Below are 22,558 nucleotides of genomic sequence, written 5' to 3' on the forward strand. Positions count from 1 at the left end.
TTGAGATGGAAGGAATTGGGGGGATAGTCACTATTTTTCTGTCTTGCCTTCAGGACTGTGTGTGTGACAGAAAGAGAGAGAGAGAGAGAGAGAGAGGGAGAGAGACAGCATGTGTACAGTGGTGGGATGTTCTCTCTCTTTCTCCCGCTCTCTCTTTCTGGCTCGCTCCCCTGCGGTGATTCAGTGTGTGTATGCCCATTAGCTTGCCCGAGTGTGTGTATACCTCTGAATGTGAATGCCTGCAATGCTGTGTGTGTGTGTGTGTGTGTGTGTGTGTGTGTGTGTGTGTGTGTGTGTGTGTGTGTTTGCCTGCCTGCCTGCCTGCTTCGGTGGCAATGTTGAGCTACAGCATGCCAAGCTGGAGGTACCTTTGTGTGAGTGTGTGCGCTTGTGTGTGTGTGTGAGTGTGCATGCTGCGCCTGCTGTCATCCCGGGGTAAAGCCTCAGGACACATAGGGTCATGTGACAGACAGCCCTATCTATCTATCTGCAGACTGCATCATTGGTATTCTGGGTAGACACAGGCAGGGGTGGGGTGGGGTGGTTAGGTGGTGGGCAGTGGAAGGAAGGAGAGAGAGAGGAGGAAAAGAGAGAGTGAGTGAGGAAAAAGACAGAGAGAGGGATTTTGTGAGGAGACAACTAGAGAAGAAATAGAGAAGAGAACAATAGAGCTCATCAGTGCATTGAGACCTGGGTGCAATCAGGCACACACACACACACACACACAAATGAGTGTGTATTTGTACACTGTATGCAGACCTGTGTACTTTGTAGAATGCCTGCGCATGCACACAAACTTCACCTCAGTTATTGATCAGTCATGGTAAATGCCGTATATGTACACACACACACACACACACAGGGATGTCCTTGCAAATCCTTAAGGGAGATCTGATATGAATAATGAGAAGGACAACGCCATGAGGACTAAATGCTGGAAAATGTCATCAACAGCAACACAAAAGGAGCTATTTCATTAGCTGGAGTAGTGCTGTTCAACACAGCATCAGTTTAGCATAGCTTAGGGTTAAACTCCCATCTGATGTGATAAAAGACAGCTAACCTTCAAAGACTCTTTGCCATCTTTAATACTGCATTGATACTGTGAACTGCTGCTTTCATTTGATCCTGCTGTCTGTCTAGTGACTGTATATGCCTGCTCTGTAAATAAGCATTCTGCCTTCATTGGCCACATGCAAAGGTATCAGTTCACCAACCAAAGCCCAGGATCTAATATCATTTGCCAGCAAAACATTCAAATCTGCTTATATCAAAATTTCTGTGGACAAGTGGAGGAATGAGTGATGACTGAGGAGGTGTTATTATTAGTCTGTATGGTCAATCGCCAGACGACATTGCTTGCATTTGTATGTATGTAATGACTGTCTCAAGGTTAAAGATTCTAGGTGCACTTTAAAATGGTTTTATTAAGGGATGCATCACATTTATAATATTAAACCCTGTTTATACCTGGCATCAACATGTATTGGGTGATCTGATCACAAGTGGACAGCTCTACGTGGTCAGTCCACATCTCCACATGCATCTTGAGTGACCACTTGTGATTAGATCTCTCTTTCCCAAATAAACACGTGCAGCATGCACAACACACACAGGACAAACCGACTTCACTAGGAGACTGCTCACTTGAATAAGATCGATTACTGAAGAATTCTAAAACACAAGATGTACTTGGGACCTAACAATGAACATCAATCAGATTACCACCAACAAACAGTGCAGAGCCTTCTAATTCTCTTGAAGCCTTTTGAGTGGGTTTGGGGCTTAATAGCATTTTATCAGATCTGAATTAGAGCCCAAAAACAGTGTGCACATTAGCCAATAAGTAATAAGAAATTTCAGTACAGAAATGCCACAGAAACTTTAGGTAGTTTAGAGTGATGCCATTATATAGCTATTTTATTTTATGTAGTAGTCCATTTAAGAGGACCAACAGATTCATTTTTCACCTATAGAACGTCCCATTCAGTACATATCAGTACATACAAATATAATGGATACTTATTGGAAATGTTTATATTGTGAATTTATGTTAAAAAAGTTTTTTTTTTTTAATTTACCAATGTATCAATAACTGATTTTTTTAACATCTCAAATATTAAATGTCAGTCTTGAATGGGTTGGGTAATAATGTCAGCTGTATCAAAACTGCTTATATGAATCCACTCAAATCCTGTATCTAGTATTTGGGTTCACATTTCACAATAATGTTAGTAGCACACAGAATAGACCTGACCAGACAATAGTCATGTTTTAGTTTGGGCTTTCAGCAAGTCAATCACAAAATAAACCTGAATTACCTACTGTTAATATAATCTTCCAGTGACATTTTTTGTCATTCTAACCAGTGAGAAAGTCAGTGCTGGCCAAAATATGAGAAGCTTACCACCTGGAATATTTTGTCCTATGGTCTTAAACAGGACAGGACAAAAAGCAGCTTATCATAGTGTGAAATGTCACCCTTGTAGAATGCTAGCTGCATTAAGCAGTTGTAGTTTTCATTGGTTCATGAATCTTTATTAAGTGATAGAACTCAGTGTCACTTGCTCTATTGTGCCTAAATTATTTTCCTGTTCATTCTCTAATTATCATTCATTCACCTATACAAGAAAAATGTTGTGTCAAAACCTGGACAGGTCCCCACACTACCAGTGTAGAGAGAATCTTAAACACTCCCTCATGGTCATCATGGCTCACAACAGTGAGCATGAATAGTGTAGTTTTCTATAGGCAGAGGTGCCATACAGCTCTGTTTTCCTGTGGCTATTTCAAGTCTTTGCTGTCTCACTCCTCGACCTTGGTGTTCTATAGCTGCTGGGGATGAGAGATGGTGTTAACACTTCTAAAGGCGTAAATCACCTCTCTCTCTCTCTCTCTCTCTCTCTCTCTCTCTCTCCTCTCCCCGTCTTGAACCTCCACCACCACCACCACACTTTTCCTCACTGCAATGTTGTTCTCTTCACTCGCTATCTGTGTTGAGAGGTGATTGGAGTCTTCCCAGTCTGATAATGGGCCACATAAACACACTCACACACACACACATACATACACACACACACACACACACACACACACACACACACACACACCTTTTTACAGCCACAGAGCAGAGAGAGAGAAAGAGACTCATCAAGTAATTAAGGCCCTGGCTCTCCCTTGGAAATTAAAGGAATGGCCCTTTGCTCTTATCTCTCTCTCTCTCTCTCTCTCTCTCTCTCTCTCTCTCTCTCTCTCTCTGTCTCTCTCTGTCTCTGTCTCTCCCTCTCTTCCACTTCCTGCTGGGCTGATTGCTGTCTGGCTTCTCTCCTCACCTGAGTATTTCACTCTCTCTCCCAGGCAGCCAACCCATAGTGCATTGTGCTGGTGATTACCCCACTGTGGGTAATTGCGGCGGCGGTTCGCTCGATGTTATTTCCCCCACACTCTGCCCTTACAGAGGAGTAGGCACCTCCTTTGAGAAAGAAGAGGGGTGGAGGGGTGCACTTTTAGCTGTGTGTGTGTGTGTGTGTGTGTGTGTGTGTGTGTATCTTATTGGGAGGGGCAAGCTAATAATGAGTGCACTGCATGTGTTCTGATGTGCATTTTATATTTTACACACACACACACACACACACACACATATATATATACATATATATATATATATATATATATGTACATGAGTGTGTGTGTGTGTGTGTGTGTGTGTGTGTGTGTGTGTGTGTGTGTGTGTGCGTGTGTGCGCGCACTTTCCTTCTAGAGAAGGCTTATCCAGACTGCTTGCGTGGACACTGTTCGTGTTTGTGAGCACGGTGCAGCACAGCAGGTCATGCACATGGTCAGTTCCATCTCTCACGTCCTTGAAGAGAAAAGCAGGTCAGAAAACTGCTTTTACCTTTGCTCAGTCTTCCTCTTTGATAGGAGCAGGAAAGTCCTAAAGAGCCGGCCCACTTCACTGCCTGACAGCTTCTTTCACCCTTGAACCTCAGTGTCTCAGACAACACCGCTGTGTCCAAAGATAGCTTTGTGAGAGGGATTCAGCCCATAGACAGTTTCATGTTTTTAGCTGTCGCAACAAGAGATCACCCAACAGCTAAAATATGATATGTGTTGATTTAATACAGTTGGCTTCATGGTTACTGCTGCTTGTGCCCATATATAGACTTACCTCTAGCCCACTGTTAGCTGGCTTGAACCCTTAGACTTAGACTTAGACAGTCTTTATTGATCCCTTTGGGATGACTCCCTCAGGGAAATTAAGTAACCCAACAACTCTTAATAAGATCAGTAGGTATAGAAAACAGAAGGATGGATGGATCACAGTAGGCAGTGTGACAAAATCAGAAGTGGCAAACCCAGTCTGCTTTTTTTTTTTCTTTTTACCAAAGCAACTCTGTAGTTTAATTGTTGAATTTCATGCTTGTCTGTATGTGTGTATGTGCTCACTACCCAAACTATTTCATAGGCTGATACTATTTACTGGTGGTAGATATCTCATTTTTGTGAAGTAAAGTCACCAATGGAGAGCTTGACTTTGGAGGTAGTCGGCTTTAAACTAGAATGAAACCCAGCAGATTGCATACCTCCACCAAGGCTAAAGCTGGTCCCACAAATAAACACAGTACAAAAACAAAGTTAACTACCGTTTGCTTTTATTAAATGTAACAAGGCTACTATGCAACCTATCTCACTAGTAATGCAGAAGAAAAAATACCCACATATTACTGTCTTTTTCCCATTTATTGCATTTTATGTGGATGTGAATGACATCATTTCAACCATGTTTTCTCAGGTAAGGGTAAAACAGTATTTTCAGTCAGTTTGTAATGAATGTCACATCATCATTGCTACATATTGTATACACTAGGACAATATTTCCAGCCTGTATCTGTCAGGTATAGTTACAAAATTCATTGATATATAACGCATTAATATTATAATCTATTAAGTACACTGATATGTAAATATTACATTCTTTGCTTTGCAAATGACAAATGCATGGACCATGTCAATTATATCAAAAAGTAAATATGAAGGGTACCAACATGTTACAGTGTATTTAACCTTTGATGAGTATAGATTTCCAAAGTCCCATTTCCCATCACAGACAGCCATAGATAGGGTGTGAGCTCATCACAACCAGGTCTCTTTAATCAAATGAAGACAATAAGATTACAGAAGTGGCCAAATCTAGTCTGTCTAATATTAATATAGGCTAATAAGGAGACAATGGTATGAGGCTTCGTTATGAATTGCCTATTAAATACAGGTGTGTTCACTTTTACTCTCTTTCATGCAGAGAGCAGTCATTGGTTACTAGGAATGGAGGGTAATTAATCAGTAAGCCAATATCTTGACAGTATTCATTCAGGAGGGGAGTTGCAACAGACAGTTCTCTGCATGGAGGTTATTTAAGTTTTACTTTTTAAATCTATGCCATTACTGACATTAAAGAAGCTGCATGCATTGAAACTGGTCACTTGCACTTTATCAATAAAGTGAAATGTGTGCTCCTGTACTTTACATGGGTTCAGTCACTGAACTGTTTTCAGTAAACTGTCCTGAGAGCTGTTTGTGGAGGGGCGTAAGTGCGAAAGATTCCTTCAACATCCCCTAAAACTGTGTTTCACATGCTTTCTGTTGTGTTTTTCTCTCGACTTGCTAGAGGATTTGCTGGAAGAAATCCTGCAATATAAACGTTGTCTAGATGCAGGGTCATGGGATTTCTTGGTTGGTTTCTGTGGTATCACTGTTTTGACAGTGTGGCCAGTGTAATGCCTCAGTGGATTTCAAGGTTTGGGGTGGTTTAGTTCAGGGATATAGTGGATCTGGTCTTTTTTATAAACTGAAAACCTTTTGAATTACTAACCTCTGTACTGTCTGGGCATAGAGATGACACAGACACTCTGAGCAATCTAAAATGACAAAAAATAGTTATGGATCATGGTAACTGATCTGTTTAGGTCAAAATAGCCTGTTTGAATTAGAAGTGATACTGTATATGTGCTGTTGTCTGTTACAGCGATTAGTCCAGTACAGTGGAAGCAGTCACTTCCACAGAGCAGTGTGAGGAGAAATGGATGGAGGTGCCAGCTGGCTTTATTACCAGACCAATCCCATCTCCTGCTCTGTAGCTAATCAGACCTGCTAACAAACAGACCATCACCAGTTCTCATCACCAAGTTATGTTGTTCTCTACATGCACACTATCATTCCCCTTTCTCACTTCACCATTTGTTTCCCTGAGAACGTGGCTTTTGGACATATTGACTCGCAGTACCTTTGGGGTTATAAATTATTTATTTACATACGTAAATAGAAAAGGGTAGCTTGTAGGATCTTCCATATGCAGTGGGGGAAAGACTAAAGAATATACAGCGGTCCTCCTCTCACCATCAAAATCCATTGGACACATGTAGATATACTCTGAGAATGCCAGTTTCATCTACAGCGTGGGGACATTCAGGCCAAGAAATCGTAGCTGCTTCTTCACCTCCACTGTGTCTGTATGTGTGTGTGTGTGTGTGTGTGTGTGTGTGTGTGTGTGTGTGTGTGTGTGTGTGTCCAAGAGGCAATGAACAGGCACGGAAAAGAACACAGGATATGGAACAGAGAGAGGGAGAGCAATAGAGAGAGAGAGATTTAATCTCCTCTCTGCCTGTATACATATCTGCTAGAATGTAGGTCAGGCAGCCCCAGTCACTCTCAGAGCCTGGGAGAAGGAGATTGCTGTGTGTGTGTGTGTGTGTGTGTGTGTGTGTGTGTGTGTGTGTGTGTGTGTGTGTGTATACACATCACATGAATAAAGCATGTGTCTCTCTTGTAATATGTGCTTATTTGTGTGTGCCCCTGTGTCCTCATGTGCCGTATGTGTGTTTCTGTGAGTGACGGGTGTGATTTTTTTAATGTGTGTGTGTATGTCTAAAACGCCTGTCATGTACAGTGCGTGTCATAGAACATGTCACAGCGGACATCACAATCCCTTTTCCATACTGCCATGTATGTAACCATACAAAAGGGTTTTCATCACAGTGTTTGTATATATGTGTGTGTGTGTGTGTGTGTGTTTGTGTGTGTGTGTGTGAGTGTGTGCCAGAGCAGCCAGTCTTCCTGGGCTGTTTACAGTTTGCACCCTGGCTTTGATAGATATAGGAGCCCAGTAAAGGGCAGGAATGGTCCTCTCCTTTTCTCCAAGGAATAGATTGCAAGAATATCACACAGCCACACACACACACACACACACACACTTGTAGAATTCTGGGTTGAGAAGATGTCTACCAGTTCTTGGTCATACATATTTTTATCCTTGTAACAAAGGGGAAGAGTAAGATAGGTTATGAATGTCCGTGTATGTGAGACTTGAGATCCTTTGTGTGTTTGCTCTGTCTGTCACTGTCCTTGGTGCTGAAACAGACTAGCAGGACAAACCCAGGACTAGAACACCACCCCCCCCACACACACACACACACACACACTCACACACTCAAAATACACAGCCCCAGCATATTGTATTGTTGTATTGTATCTTTTTCTGTTTTTTCTGTTAGACTCTTTCCATTTGTCATTGTCCTCTGTCCTTTTTTCACACACACACATATATATATACACACACACTCACATCCGCAAACACACACACACACACACACACACCAGGGGAATGTGGGCTGTGTCCCGATGAAGAGTCAGAGAGCTGTGATTTGTCATCAGCCTCCACATGAAGACCTTCATCAGAGGACAGACCCATCACTTACACCCTGATTATAATGACCAAGGGGCCAAGGCTCAGCATGTGTGTGTGGTTGGGGGGTGCTTGTATTTTATGACGTAGAAGCAGGTGGAATTAGGCAGAAGATCTGCCAGAAATCATTCATAAAATCGACATTGGATTTTGTCAAATCCACTGAAAAGCCATAGGAATGCAAAGTTACACATTTTTACATACACAGTATACTAGAGACCCATGGCCAAATTCATTTTAAATTGCTGCCAACTTTTTTTCTGAATGAAAATGCTTTTAGGGTGCACCAGTGGCTTTAATCTTACACAAACCATCTCTTGACACTATTTTCAAAAAACACGAAAGACAGCAGGACTGTAGTTGTAAAATGAAAATATAGTTTGAGTGGCCCATTGTTTCACATTAGGGTTTTGTGTTAATAGCCCTTTTCAAAGTTGTTTGCGCTATCCCCTTACAACATACTCGTTTCTAGCTTGGCCAGACTTATTATTCACACTACAAAGGAAGTGGAAAGAAAAAGTGGAAAGCAGAGGGGTGTGTGGTGTGTGTGTGGTGTGTGTGTGTGTGTGGTGTGTGTGTGTGAGGAAGAGTAGAAAAAGACCCCCTGCTGGTTCAAAGTAAAGTCCGCTTATGCACATGCACATAACCACCACCGCTCCTTTTACATAACACACAACAGGCTCTCTGAACACTCACTGTATATGCCCATGGTTGTGTTTGTCCTGAGGGACCAGCTATTGTTATGATTTAAGCTGCTTTGAGATAGGTTGGGAATGACTGTGGTGTGTGTGTGTATGTGTTATGGGCCATCTGGTGAGCTCCCTATGGGGGCCCTCATTCTTTGTGATGGTCCCTATACACCATCAGCACCTCATCTGTTCTCTCCCATACATTCTCTCAATTAGCAGCACCGGATGGAAGGAAACAAAGACGGGCAGGGTACACAGGCAGTGTCTGAGTGCACATTTTCACTCACACTTCCATCTCTTTTTATCTCTGTCTTTACCTCTTTCTGTGTCTCAGGTTATTTCACCTTTTTTTTGACGGAGTGGGACCCCCTTAACTCACTCCTCTCCCATCTTCCTCCACTCTCCCTCCCATTTTCTCTCCTCCTCTAACTCAGCGAAGGATGGAGAGCTGAGGAGAGAAATCATGAAGGCAGGCACGGATCATTAGCTATATTTGTCCCCACTTCCTGCAGAAGATGATAGATCTAGCTAATTACCCCATGTTGCCAAGCCTATCGCACACGACAAGCGGCCGTTGTTATGGCGGAAATCAACGTTGCCGCATAGCTGATGCTATATGACTATTCATGAGCCTGGAGTCAAAGGAGAAGAGGAAATTTCAAGTCCTGTCATGGCTGTATGTGAATGTGATTGTTCTGGAAATGATTTTAATGATGTATGTTCTCCATCTTCTTCTTCCCTCTTTGTAGAAAATGAGTTTGGAGGAGACGTGGTGAACCGTTCCACTCCAGCTGAACGTCTTTAGGTCACAGTGGAAGCAGACGTCTGGACCAAAGAGCTGTCTCAACCCCAAACCATTTCAGGTAGAGTTTAGTATATCCTGTTTTCACACCTAGCCCAGTTCAAAACTTATATTTTGTTTAATCATATTTTCATTTTGCTGGTTCTGATGCAGATTTGCATTATAAATCTAAATTGTGCCATTTTCTATTGGCACTTTTTTTCCATAATGTTTTATTAATTTCTAAAACAGAAACATTATAAATGAGAACTTGACAGCATCAATATAAAAACCATGCTGCACATTGCACAGCAAAATAAAATACATTTTAAAAAGAATAGAACAAAAACAGTGCCATAGTGTTCTAGAGAAAAGTAGGGATAAAACAATTAGTAGACCAGGCAACAGAGAGGTTAAGGAGGTAATTGTCTCTTTATCACTCTCTTTATTGTCTTAAATTGACTGACAGGAGAACACCCGCTACACAAAGATCCCCAACAGTTTTAACTCCTCTTGTGTGTCAGACATACAGCAGATCATCTTTGGCCAGGAGTGAAAGAATTAATTAGTGGTAGAAGCTCAGATGAAAAGTTTTCACAGCCTGCCTGTTTGGTAGTACGAAATCTTTTTTTTTTTAATGCTTTAAGTCATGTTTTTTCTCTTGTCCTTTTAATAGACAATTTCAGTTCTTGAAAACCATGTTCAAACATGAACTAGTACAAACCAGTTTTTAAAGACTCCTGACACAACTGACCTTCAATAGCAGTTTAATTTATTCTACTCCCTAAATAATGAATGTAGTTCTCAAAGATAAAATATTTTACATACAAGGCAATAGAGCTGAATAAAACTGAAATTTTTGAAGGAAAAAGTATTCACCCTGAGATCCACTTATAGTAATATAGAGGCTATATGGAAATCATTTAAATTATGAATACACCTCTGTTCAAATCCTGGACTGTACCAGCACTGTCATCACTGGACCAACTGATAAATTGTTGTATTGTATTCAGATCATGGCTTTTCTCACTCCATTTTAAAGCCCTGCACAGCTGCCGTCACCCACTTGCTATTTACCATACTAGTTAGGAATCACTCTCCAGATTTTAGTCTCTCTTTCTGTCTCTGTCACCTCACTCTCTTTCTCACTCTGGCTGTCCCTCTCTCTCTCTCTCTCTCTCTCAGCGCCCACTCAGATGCTATCTCTACAGCCCTTCACACTAATTCAGATGCACTTAGCTTCGGTTTGGCACGCATGTTTACTGTCACTAGATGATGCATGGCGTAAATACGTATTTGCAGTGAAATACGATAATGCCAGCGCTAGTTTTGTTGGCTCCCTATTGCCACACTGTACAGAATACCAATGTGAAGAGTGTGAGCGGCATGTGTGTGTGTGTGTGTGTGTGTATGTGTGCACATGTGCATGTGTGGTAGAGGGTTGGGTTGGGCGCCATATGCCTGAAACGCATTCTCCCAAAACTTCAAGGTGAAAACAAAGGGGAACTGATAACGATGTGAATTGTTGTGACAGATGTCTGAGCACCCCCCCTCCATCACCACCACCAAAACAATAAACACACATACACACACACACATACAAAATGCTTGTTTTATGTCTCAGTGCATATTACAGTAATCGCTGCATTACTTATCATGTTTCATTCAGTAATATCCCAATTCTTTTCTATCAAACAGCAAGAAGCCTCCTCAATTTGTCTGTGTCTGATGGCATCCCTGTGTCATATATAATGATGAAGACACACTAATAACAACAGGCACAGACACTTTTATCTCCAAAGCAGAGAATTTACATATCATTTTTGTACTGACGTCGACCGTACAATCAATACCAACACAAACACAGTTGGAATTTGGGCAGCTGCGTTTTCCAATATGTGAGCTGAATAAAAAGTTTCGCCGCATTCCACATTGCATTCACAACGTGCATATATTTTCAAAGGGGTCCAATCTTCAATGAGAATATAGCTTTGTGCTGAATTAAACACTTGTGTTTATAGGCTTAGATGGTGTGCATTTGAAATGGGATGCAGCCTGCTCTTCGTGCAGACATTTCATCCCCGACCTTGTGTATTTTGAAAGTGAATAAAATCCTTACACAATATATGCTGCAAAATATGCCACATGGATTTAAAATGGATGCAAATTACATAACATGGAAAGACTTTCTGTCACACACATCTAGAGGCAAAGAATAGTAAACAGGAATATGAGGTACATGGTTTTATACCTATTGAATGCCAATGGGGGTCATGTGTGAAATAAAATGATAAATTACACGTTACATACAAGTGAAGTACCTACAGTACTCAACACAGAGGTTATCCTACAAAACAATCAGTGAAATATTGCCTCACCTTTTTGGTATGATCCTTGTAAAATTGTATAAATGAAATTATATTACATTATTATCAGCCAAATGAATGTCAGCCCCATTTCATCTTATTTTTATTTGAGTGACAGGTCACACTACTCCGCTGTTATATACTGTAACTCAAAGGAGAATTGAATGGACAGTAAGACCATGTTTTGTTATACAATCAGTAATTTAAATTCTAGTTAAAATTGCTGGTTGTGCAGTAATAGGAAAATATGCAGAAATTTGAAGTTTGCATTATTATATGTGTTTGCTTAGCCAATCTAAACTTTTGAAGCTGGGATGAACGTGACTCTGGTTATTCATTGGGGCCTATAATACCATTGATCCAGGGTCTAATTGAGACACAGACAGAGAAGGAGCGAGCCTCTTCCTAATCCTCAATAAGCAGGCTAACCTTCATTACAGCCGTGACATTTTCCCATGGGGTGCTAAGAGAGAGAAAAAGCCAGACAGAATATGAAGGGCTCTCCAACATATGGCGAGCTGCAGAGGCGTGCATGCTTCCTGGGTCCAACTCTCATGAGGAGCCTTGAGGGAAGGAAGCGGAGGCGACAAGACTTACACTGCTTCTGCCGTTATTGTTACTGTTGTTTTATTCTGCTGCTGGATTCGCTTGTTGTTGACACTGTGTTCAGTGCTGATGCAGGCCTCGCTTAAAACCGGGGGCCCTCAGAGAGAGTCTGACAGCTTCAGATAGGCTCTGTTAGTATTTGTGTGTGTGTGTGTGTGTGTGTGTGCACTTCCTCTAAACATGCATTTAAACAAGTCAGTCTCATATTTTAGTCCACAGTGGGTATTTTTCTTTTAACCGGGGGAGCATTCTGCAAGCAGGTTGGCTTTTGCTCTTGTTTTCAATATTTCATTCATTTTATTTTCAAACCTCTAGTCAGTATTTTCAAACCAGGCAGCTGACTCCAGTAGGTTAAAGTTCTACAAAGAGATTGTTTTCATATATCTACTTAATTGTGATCATCAGCAGCATCGTCAAATAAACAAATGGTTTTTTCTATCAGAAATAATTTATTCCCAGTACACATTAAAGCTACTGCAGCTTAAACACTGTGATACGAACGCTGTTGCAACGTTTTGCATCTCTAACGGCAGCAAAAGCCATTTTTTAAAGAAGTGGAACAGGAACAGTACCTTCTACACAGACTAAGAAAAGCACCACCAATAGAAACTGAAACTTTAAAATTCTTGAACAGTCCCACCCATGCTGTGTGACTGACAAGCGATCTGCTTATTTCAGGGCAAAAATGACAGCAGTGAGCACATAGCAACTAAAATGAAGGAAAAAAGGTAGAAAGAGACATCTCAAAGTTTAGATTTAAAGATGAATTGATACTTGAATTACTCAATCAAGTGAGTAAGAGGTTGTCTTTTGCATCAAAGGACAGAAATATTTAGGGCTATAATGTTTGTGCCCTAATTTTTTTTAGATGTAGAGGAGTCAATGTGCTGAGGAAATCTACAACATTATTTCTCTTCTACTTTGAAGTGGATTACACTGAGGGGATGCTATCACTCCTGCTCATTGTGCAGATTGTTCCAGAGAGGCTTTGATTAAACAAAACAATGTTGAGTCCAATGGGAGACACCCAGCAAGAGGAGAGGGACCTGCTCACATGGCTACCTCAGAAACATTCACATACATTACACATACAAACACACACACACACACACACACATGCACACGCACGCGCACATGCACACGCACGCGCACACACACACACACACACACACACACACACACACACACACACACTCAGAGTGCTCAGTCTCCTGAAAGGGGAGGAGAGGAAACTTGATTGATAAGTTGTTATTTTCCCTTTTCCCTTTTTTTCCCCCAAGAAATGATGTATTATCTGTTGCCATGGGAACCACAGTTACACTTGATATAAATTATATACATATAGATATTTTAGGTTGGTTTTCTCCCACACATCCGCATAGTACTCTCAGCCTCCCCAAAATACTTTGGGTCGTTTCTCTCGCTGCTACGCTAATAAGATTTACAAGGTATCCCTGCCTTTCATCATTTTATTTTTCTCCCGTTGAAACATTTATGGGCATTCATAAAGAAACACACCATTAGGGCTGAGGGGCTCTACAGTACAGTAAGTGTGGTGTTAATAAATCATGTTTAATAAAAAGAGACATCCAAACATGGCCGCAGCCCCTGTCATAGTCCGAGCGCAGCTAGAACAAATATTTACGGACATCTGGAAATAACAGTGACGACCGGAGGCGCTCAGGCACCTCAACTATTTATGATGTGTTGGTAAGGGGATAAACCTACCTTTAGAAGGAATGTAGGTCTGACATACTGACATATTGTAGCATATGTATATACACATACACACACACACACACACACCAGTCAGCCATAACATGAGAACTAGTAACTAGTATCAAATTAAAAATTTAGAAATGTGAAAACAGTAACATCATAGAGAATGAAATATATGCCTCAAACTTTCTTGCAAATTTTTAAAAAGTGAATTAACAAAGGGGATTTCATAATTAATTTGTTCATCTGTCTTTTCATAATTTGTGTTGGTTTTTGAGTTATGTTTGGAAATTCACACGCTCCTGACATCATAACTGTATCAGATGAGTCTAATATTGATTTTTGAGAGATCCATTTTCCATTATTTATAATTCAGCAGGGCAGATGTATTGGCAATGAGATTTTATAGGTCGCATTTACTCAACAGTGATTTAAGATAACAGGAATCTAAATGTTCCTTACTCTCTAAATTACTCAAATCATTGACAGTCATGTAGACCTGCATGAGATGTTCCATCTAACATCAGGTGTGAATTGCATGTCTGACAAGGGGGAAAGAGTACTCTGAAGCTGAGAGAATATGTATCCAAATTAAAGATAATTTTGTTGCTGTCTGTTGTGTGTTTAACAGCTTGTTTGTGCCTTCTCTGCAGATGGAGTTGGATGCAGACGATAAGCGCCATCGAACACGCTCCAAAGGTATCTGCATGGATACACACACATACACACAGGCGGCAGTGCCATTCAGGGTGACCTTCACTCCCCCAACAAAAACACACATGCACAGACACAAGCACACACATATACTGTACACACACCACTGCACAAATCCCAGACTGTCACACTTGAGTTGCCTTTTCTCACTGCTCTCTCTCCCTCACTATCTCTCTTTTTTCATATCTTCCAGAAACAGAATCACAGTCCACATTTTAGAGTTGTATTCAAAATGAAATATCTACTGCAGTGACACATAATCCAACAAAACGATACATAGTGCAAAATGAAAACAAAATATGGAAAAACAACAGGTAACCCTTGGTTTTAGCTGACAAACAGTGCATGTGGTGATAACAGATACTTTTTTTTTTTTTTACTTTTGTACTACCTCCACCTTACCTTACCCCTACCTTACTTGGATACATAAAACTACAGCAAACATTGAATAGGCTCATCAGTCATTGCTCCCAGCCAGCTGCCCTGTCCACTCTGATAAGTTTAAAGCATGTAAAAAAGAGGTGCCCATCAGAGGACTCTCTTTATACATATTTTATCCTGTCTAACTTTAGAAAGTATCTAACATCTCTGACCAAACAAGGAAAAAGGTGGCGACCATTGTTCCTACATTATGTGGATCAAACACTTTGTCAGCCATGTAGTGAAGGCTATGACCACAAGGTCCTTGTTTGATTGAGTTACAGGCGTCCTCTGCTTGTCGGCCAGTGAGAGAGCAAACGTGTGAGTGGAGGACAGGCGCTGTGTCCTAAATGATTCCATCTTTCACTCATTCCGTTCTTCCTCTATATAAGACAATCAAAAATATGAGGCTATACATGTTTTTTTTCCATTTCATGAATATTTGAGGGCACTATGTAGGGCATAAATTTCTCACTCAGAATTCAAACCCTCAAATAAAATGGCTGACAGTAAATATAGTGCAAGTATCGATGATAAGGAGTGATGTCAACACAGCTACGTCTGTTACTTTCTCTCTGCTGCACGCTCACACTCATTTTAGGCAATTATCATATTGAAAAATAAGAGCGGATGCCAGCTGGTAGGCTTAACCCAAAGTTTGTACTTATGTCTTGGATTTTATTTTAACTATCCAGTCTATCAACATGTTACATCAACAGGCCAGTGATATTTGAATAGAATAGAACGTAACTGTCCATTAGAGTGGAAAATGATTAAGCACACCGAAACACAAAAACAAGACAAGAACATATAACATATAGAACAAATGTGAAAACAAACTATTGAACAAACCAACACTGAAATATAAAAACAGTTGAGTCAATTGACATATATATATATATTTTTTTTTACAAATTTGAAACTACAGAATATTTTCACCACAGACCTTTGTCTTTAAAATCATCCAAAAGGATTTTACCCACGTTTAGTATTATTTATTTTGCTGATAAAATTCACACTTGTTCACACTGTTATTGATGTCCCTGATTTTTTTGAAAATTATAACTATAAGTGTGTTGAATTGCATTGCATGCACAGCAAACTACCCATAAGAGACAACATATTTTCCTTTTTTTCCCTTTTTCTCCAGTCTTTTAATCACATATTGCCACTTTAAAGTTCTTGTTGGGTGAGTTGAGTGGGTGGAGGGTAGAACACACTTATTTAGTATATGTTGTATATTTTATTTTTTATACATTTGTATTTTTATTTTCATTTTTATTCTATTTTATATATGTTATACACATATTATATGCATATTTATATTTCTAGTTTTATTTTCTTCTTTTTCTAAGAGAGAGAGAAATGTTATTTCAATTTTCTGTATGCCCTGTACATAGAGATAATTGACAATAAAAAATCTTGAATCTTGAATCTTGAATGTCAGATTAATAGCTGTATACATTAGCCCTGCATATGCACATCTATTGTATAAAGAGCTGTTCAATTAAAGAAATCAGCCTCTCAGAAAAAAATATTCCATGTGATATATTTCCTAAAGTAAATATACATAGTAATTTTCAGTTGTGTCCAGTTTTCTACATTTTTTTCGAGTTCAAAATATTTCACTGGTAATTTATTTCAGAGTTAACCTATGCAGATAATAAGCAGGTTCCTCTTTCTGTGTTATACAAAGAGACTGTGGATTTAGCATGCTCAAGTCTGTCCTGTTTCATAATCATCTCTCTCTCTCTCTCTCACTCTCTCTCTCTCTCTCTCTCTCTCTCTCTCTCTCTCTCTCTCTCTCTCTCTCAGTGCCTGTGGATCCAGCATTAACAGAGCTTTTCAGGTCAGTGGGATTGAAAAACTACACTGCACCAAACACACACACACACACACAAAAGCAACACAAACACCAATGCACAGACAGGCGTAAAATAGCCACAGAGTTACATACCCGCACCCACCAAATTGGCTTGTTGTTGTTGTCTTAGTGCCCAGGTAGAGAGAATCAAACAGCACCTGGATCAACTGTCACCTTATTACCATCCAGAGACATTCTTGCCTTTCCTCTGCTGTTTGATAGCTGCCTTCACTTTAACAACTACTCACTACTGTGTGCTTGTGTGCAGTTCGTCTTCTTTCTCTCCCTCTTACTTTTCCTCTCTATTTTTCTGTCTCCTCAGCCATGAAGTGATACTTAGGTTATTTCACTTTCCTCCTTCGTAGTGTGAATTTCTCACTTTGTCTCCATCTCTTTCTTTGGACATCTTCAATGTCACAGAAGATGATAACAGCAGAAGAGAAACAACAAGCACCAAATTCTCTCTTCCCTCTAGTTAATACAATTCCCCCATATGAAATATTAAATAAGAGGGTTTTCTCCTCTTTTAATGTTCCAACTAGACGACTTAAATAATTCTGTTTTTGTCTCATGTACTTGATGATATTTAGCATGATAGCCAATTATCAATTCATTACCCATGCAGCACAACTCTTTCTCTCCTTCTACGCCTACAGCTTTAAAGTTCTTGTTGGGTGAGTAGAGTGGGTGGAAGGTAGAACACAACTTTATTTCAAATTTGAAGGTTTTCTTTGTCACTGTAAAAGTTTCTTCCCAGTATATTTTTAAGAGCCATTGTCATTTTTTTAAAACTGCAAATGTGTGAGAGAAGCTTGAAGTTAATTAAAAAACATGTTAAAAGATAGTAGCTAACTTAATTTAATTGTTGTCAATGAGGTAACACTTGATGGCAGGTTTTATGCTATAAGATTTTTTGCTTTATCCTAATCTTGGAGATGTGTGGAAAAAATGCAAATTGTAATGCAATGTGCTGGTACACATTATGGCTTTACCTGAATCAGATCAGTTTTGAGAAGTATATTATTCATGGCTGCTGCCCAGTGACGGTACAGTCCAGCGCACCTACACAAATCTTCTATACCAGCCTACAGGTTGAGTCTTAGATTTGGCCAAGACTCACGTTTCCAAGTCCTCTGATCATCATCTGTGAAGCAAAAATATCAGATTTCCACAAAGAAATAAAAAGTACGAGTCTTGCTCATAGTTTAGTTAGAAATTCCTTGCACACTGAGGAGCATCTCGAATCTTTTGAGACTTTACGAGCATGTAGTACTGAAGCTGAATACATCTGAGAAACCAGGGAATCACAAAGAACTGCATCATTTTTCCCTCCATTTCCATGACCCTTCTCTATTATTACAGTTAGACTGGTAGTAATGTGATTTTGACCTGGGTTGTAAAAATATATAGTCTGCAATGTTGTTATTCTGTCTTTGTAGATTTTTTTTTTTTTTTTAAAGCGCAGTGATTCAACTGACAAAATCAGGTTCAACTCAGTAGCTTCTCAGCTCATGATTTGAACCAACAATGTTTAAAGAGTGGCCTTTGTGCACAGTGTAAGGGCCAAAATGATACAATAAAACTACCACTTTCAACGAAAATAGCTTTGTTATCTGCCATTCACAATATACCAGCTGCTCTTAAACAGTGGCCTTAATGGAGCGCTTCCACTTGCATTTAACAGGTTATTGACATACAGTATATGTTTTTTACTCTTTAATTATTTTCACTATTGTTTGTGGTGCAGTCTCTGTTTGGGAATTTAAGGGTGGGTATTTCAGTGTCCTCTACTTGTCTTTGCAAGTTGTTTCTACCCCAGTTATGTGTGAATTTCATTTTGTCCTTGGCTGTGTATTAGGGGGTGGTTGCAGTTATGATAAGGGTTCCTGCCTACCTATATATCAATAAATAATATTCCACCTGGAAGATTACTGTGTAGCCTTTAGCTGATATTCATAGATAGTACAAGGTGTACTCTCCCTCCTTTCTCTCCCCAATCCTTCATCCCCCACCGCTTTCATTCATTCTCTCCTTTCCCCATTTTCTATCAGTCTCACCTTCCTCTCTCACTTTTTCTCTCTTTTCTCTCTCACTTCCTCTCTCTTCTCTCTCTCTCTCTCTCTCTCTCTCTCTCTCTCTCACTCATTCTGCTGCTGCCTGCAGATAGTAATTAATCAGGGGATCGATGTGAAGCCTATCTCCAGGCTGAGGCGTCTATAATGTCAATAATGCTGCTCGATGGCCTCTCTCCCCAGAGAGCTGATAGTCTTCAGGACGAACACGCTTGACTTTGCATGGAGCAGCCTGGGCTGGGTCAGATAGGCTGTTGCTGCTATGCGTGTGTGCATGTTTGTGTGTATACATGTCTGTTTATCTGCACATCCCCTTCTTGTAAGACTGTGCTCACATACACAAGAATGGGCTTAGTATTACATCTATTGACAAGTGTCAGGCGAATGGCGGCAAATTACAGTGAGCAATTGGAACTGAGGGAATGCAAATTCACTGCAGTGTTTTTTATATTTAGATGCAATACACATAATAAGGCTGTAACTGTGAATAGATCAGGGTAAAGACAGGCGTGTCCTACATGATCAATGAATGAACTTGATTTAATTGTTAAACATATTAACATTAATCTGTATTTTTCTGTTTTTTTTAAAACTGGCTTATTTTATGCTGTTGGCAGAGTTTGCTGCTTTCAGATTCAAGTCTAGACCTGCATGTTAGCTGGATCCTGACTCGTTAAAGGTTAATAATCCATAAATGAACATGGGATACAAATGACACCAACAAGTACCAGTAAAATAATGTTGATGCAGCTATGGTGAGAACATACATAATTGAGGAGTCATTGTCACCATTTAATTTTCACAATACAAACTCAAGAACCTCTGCATGCTAAAAAATATAATCAGCACCTTTGAGGAACCAACCAATTTTAGTTTGGCTAAAAAGAAATGTATTCAGGTAAACATTTTGACTGTGTTGAGTTATGGGCAATTTTAAGAAAATTTGTCATGTAGAAAATATATTAAATTTACTTGTATCATCATGTGGCTTTTCTTCAGTATACAGGAGCTGGTGTATGTGGCGGCAAGTAACAAGAAATTGACAAAGACATGTCTGAGGTACTGTTTGTACGGTCTTAAGGTACGTGGTTACAAGGTGAAGGAGAGAGGACTTGGATTGTATACATAGAAATGTCCAAGTTTGATGACATGTTAAGAGGCTGCCTTCAGCATGTGTCCTTGCAGCTGCCCCACGTCTGCATGCTATGGAAACAGCCACAGCAGCAGCAAATATGAAAGACATCGAAGGTAAAGACATCCCTTCAGGAGGGGGGTTGACTGAGCTAGACACAGATCTCACAGCATAAACATTCCCCTCCACATCTCTTTTGTCATTTGCATATTTACAGTCTGCCATGCTAATCATGTTTATTGGGGTGTAGAAGTACTGCACCAGAGCTCAATAGGGAGGGATAGCTTTGTGCCGGAGACTGTATGGTAGAGACACTTGGATAAAAATTGCCCCCAACACCCCCATTTCTGCGAATAAATGGTTCATCCTGCGGTAATCCAATTTCAAAAGACAAAAAGAGCCGTCTTACATAACTAGGACAGCACGGGCTTTTGCTAATTATGGTGTTAATGCAGAGTGAAAAATTCCCCTGATTTTAAACAAAGGCCAAGATTTGTGCAGATATTTTGTGTTGTTGATATGTTGTGTAGTTGAGCAAGTGCAGTTTTTATAGTATCACATCATAAACCCGGGACTGAATCTATTATTATGTGAGGTGATGGATGTCTGGCTTACAGGAATAAGGTATTTGTTCATTTGACTGCATGCGTCAGAAAAAATTCTAGAGAAAATTACACACCATGTAAAAGCTATCAATATGTAAAGATTTTCAAGGTGGATGTCTCAGTGCCTAAGGCTGGTTTGCAGAGGTAAACCATTCACTCCCTTATTTGCATTAATCAAAAAAAAAATAATAATAATCCAAGGAAACTAAATCCAGATTTGCACGATTTCACCTTGAATACATAGATTTCATTGTCAGTTCCGGTGTGCTTCAGCACTGAAGTGCTGAGAACAGTTAAGTAAGGTGGATAACGGCTAAAGCCCCTCATTTTTCCCCTGTCAGATTTCTGCTTCCATACAAAAGACATAAGGTTGTCCTCTGTCGCCAACTGGCTGAATGAGAGAGGCGTACAGTCCTGGCCCCGGCTTTAATTGCCAGTGTCAGAGCTGAAACATGGCCGAACAGGAAATGATCAAGTTAATGAAACCTTTTAATTATTCAACATAATTGTGGAACGTGATGAGCGTGTCGGTGAATCCCTGGCCTGGCTGTTCACACGGGGTGTCTCTCAACCACACACACACACACACACACACACACACACACACACACACACACACACACAGGCGTGCACGCATCATCTCTTCTCTCGTTCTCGCTCTCATTCCCTTTGTCTCACCCACATGTGAACACTTGCTTTCCCATGGTGCTCTCCCTCATCCTTATTACCCACCATTCTCTTCAGTGATAGAACGAGTGAGATCAGTCTGTGTTATAATTACTTGCCCTTGTCTCCTCAGGGTCGTTACTCCTCCACCTCAGCCTGTATGCCCACTGGCCTGAGCCCCTGCAGCCATTCTGCACATCACTTCAGGGCTGACAGGCACTGGCATATTGATCTGAGAGCTGGAGCACAAGAATGAAAAGAGTCTTTTCTTTCATTCTCTATCATTGTCTCTTTGTCTAATACTACACACATACCCACATATTTGCCCACTAAACACGTCTGATAATTAAAGACAACTAAAACAAACATGAGGATATCAGTTCATCAGCACACCTGAGACACCTTCCTATCATACTCTCTGTCTTTGGTCGCTCCTTTCTTCCTTCCTTCACGCTCTTGACATTCCTCCTCTCCTCTCCTTCCTGCCCCTTTTTAGTTCCCCTTTCTCTCCTAACACCCTGTCCCTTCTTCCTTGCTCCTTTCCTTCCCTCCTTCCTTCCTTCCTTCCTTCCTTCCTTCCTTCTTTCTATTTACCCCTCCCTTCTCTCTCGGCTGTCTGTGGCAGAGCTAATTCCCTCTTCAGATGGTGCAGCTCTCATTTGCATACTTATCAAAGTGTTTGGACTATCCGACAGAAGCTGTAGGAAGGTGGGGTCATTAATATGTTAATTACCCCCCCCACACCACACACACACCACCACCACACACACACACACCACACCATCTTTAGACGGCAGCACACCATCCATATCCTCCACCTCTCTCTCTCCGCTTCACACAATGCCTTTGAATGTTTGAATACCCTCAGAGGCCCTGCAAATGCCATAAGACTCTGTAGACATCCACAGATGGGGGTTAGGGTAGGTTCAGTGGGTGTGTGTTTGCATGTGTGTATGTGTGTACTGTAAGCTACCATCACTTACATGTCTACTGTCATGGATTAGCATTAGTTATATGTATGTTCATAGGACATTTTAGAGCCATAATATGATCTGGTTGCACAACTGACCATTTGCTAAACCTCCCCCCCAGAATAGATATTGTCCAATCGCCAGGCTTAACAGCTGAAACTAAGTATGACAGGCCTATCAAGCCTCTGACTTCTCTGTATGCCAAAGCATGGTAA

The 22,558-nt window shown here is 40.4% G+C and overlaps 1 protein-coding gene across 4 annotated transcripts in view; it reads left to right on the forward strand.

Annotated features, from left to right (window-relative positions):
• The window catches only part of LOC108896117 (myelin transcription factor 1-like protein), a 92,655-nt gene that overhangs the window by 22,526 nt on the left and 47,571 nt on the right, over positions 1 to 22,558 (forward strand). For all 4 annotated transcript variants that reach the window (XM_051078216.1, XM_051078215.1, XM_018695127.2 and 1 more), the window contains exons 2-4: positions 9,177 to 9,290; positions 14,553 to 14,598; positions 16,849 to 16,882. In XM_051078216.1, the coding sequence (XP_050934173.1) occupies positions 14,553 to 14,598; positions 16,849 to 16,882 (80 nt within the window). In that variant the 5' untranslated portion in view covers positions 9,177 to 9,290. The remainder of the gene's footprint in view (positions 1 to 9,176; positions 9,291 to 14,552; positions 14,599 to 16,848; positions 16,883 to 22,558) is intronic.

The sequence above is a fragment of the Lates calcarifer genome, linkage group LG19 (genome assembly GCF_001640805.2).
Source record: "Lates calcarifer isolate ASB-BC8 linkage group LG19, TLL_Latcal_v3, whole genome shotgun sequence".
Lineage (NCBI taxonomy): Eukaryota > Metazoa > Chordata > Actinopteri > Centropomidae > Lates > Lates calcarifer.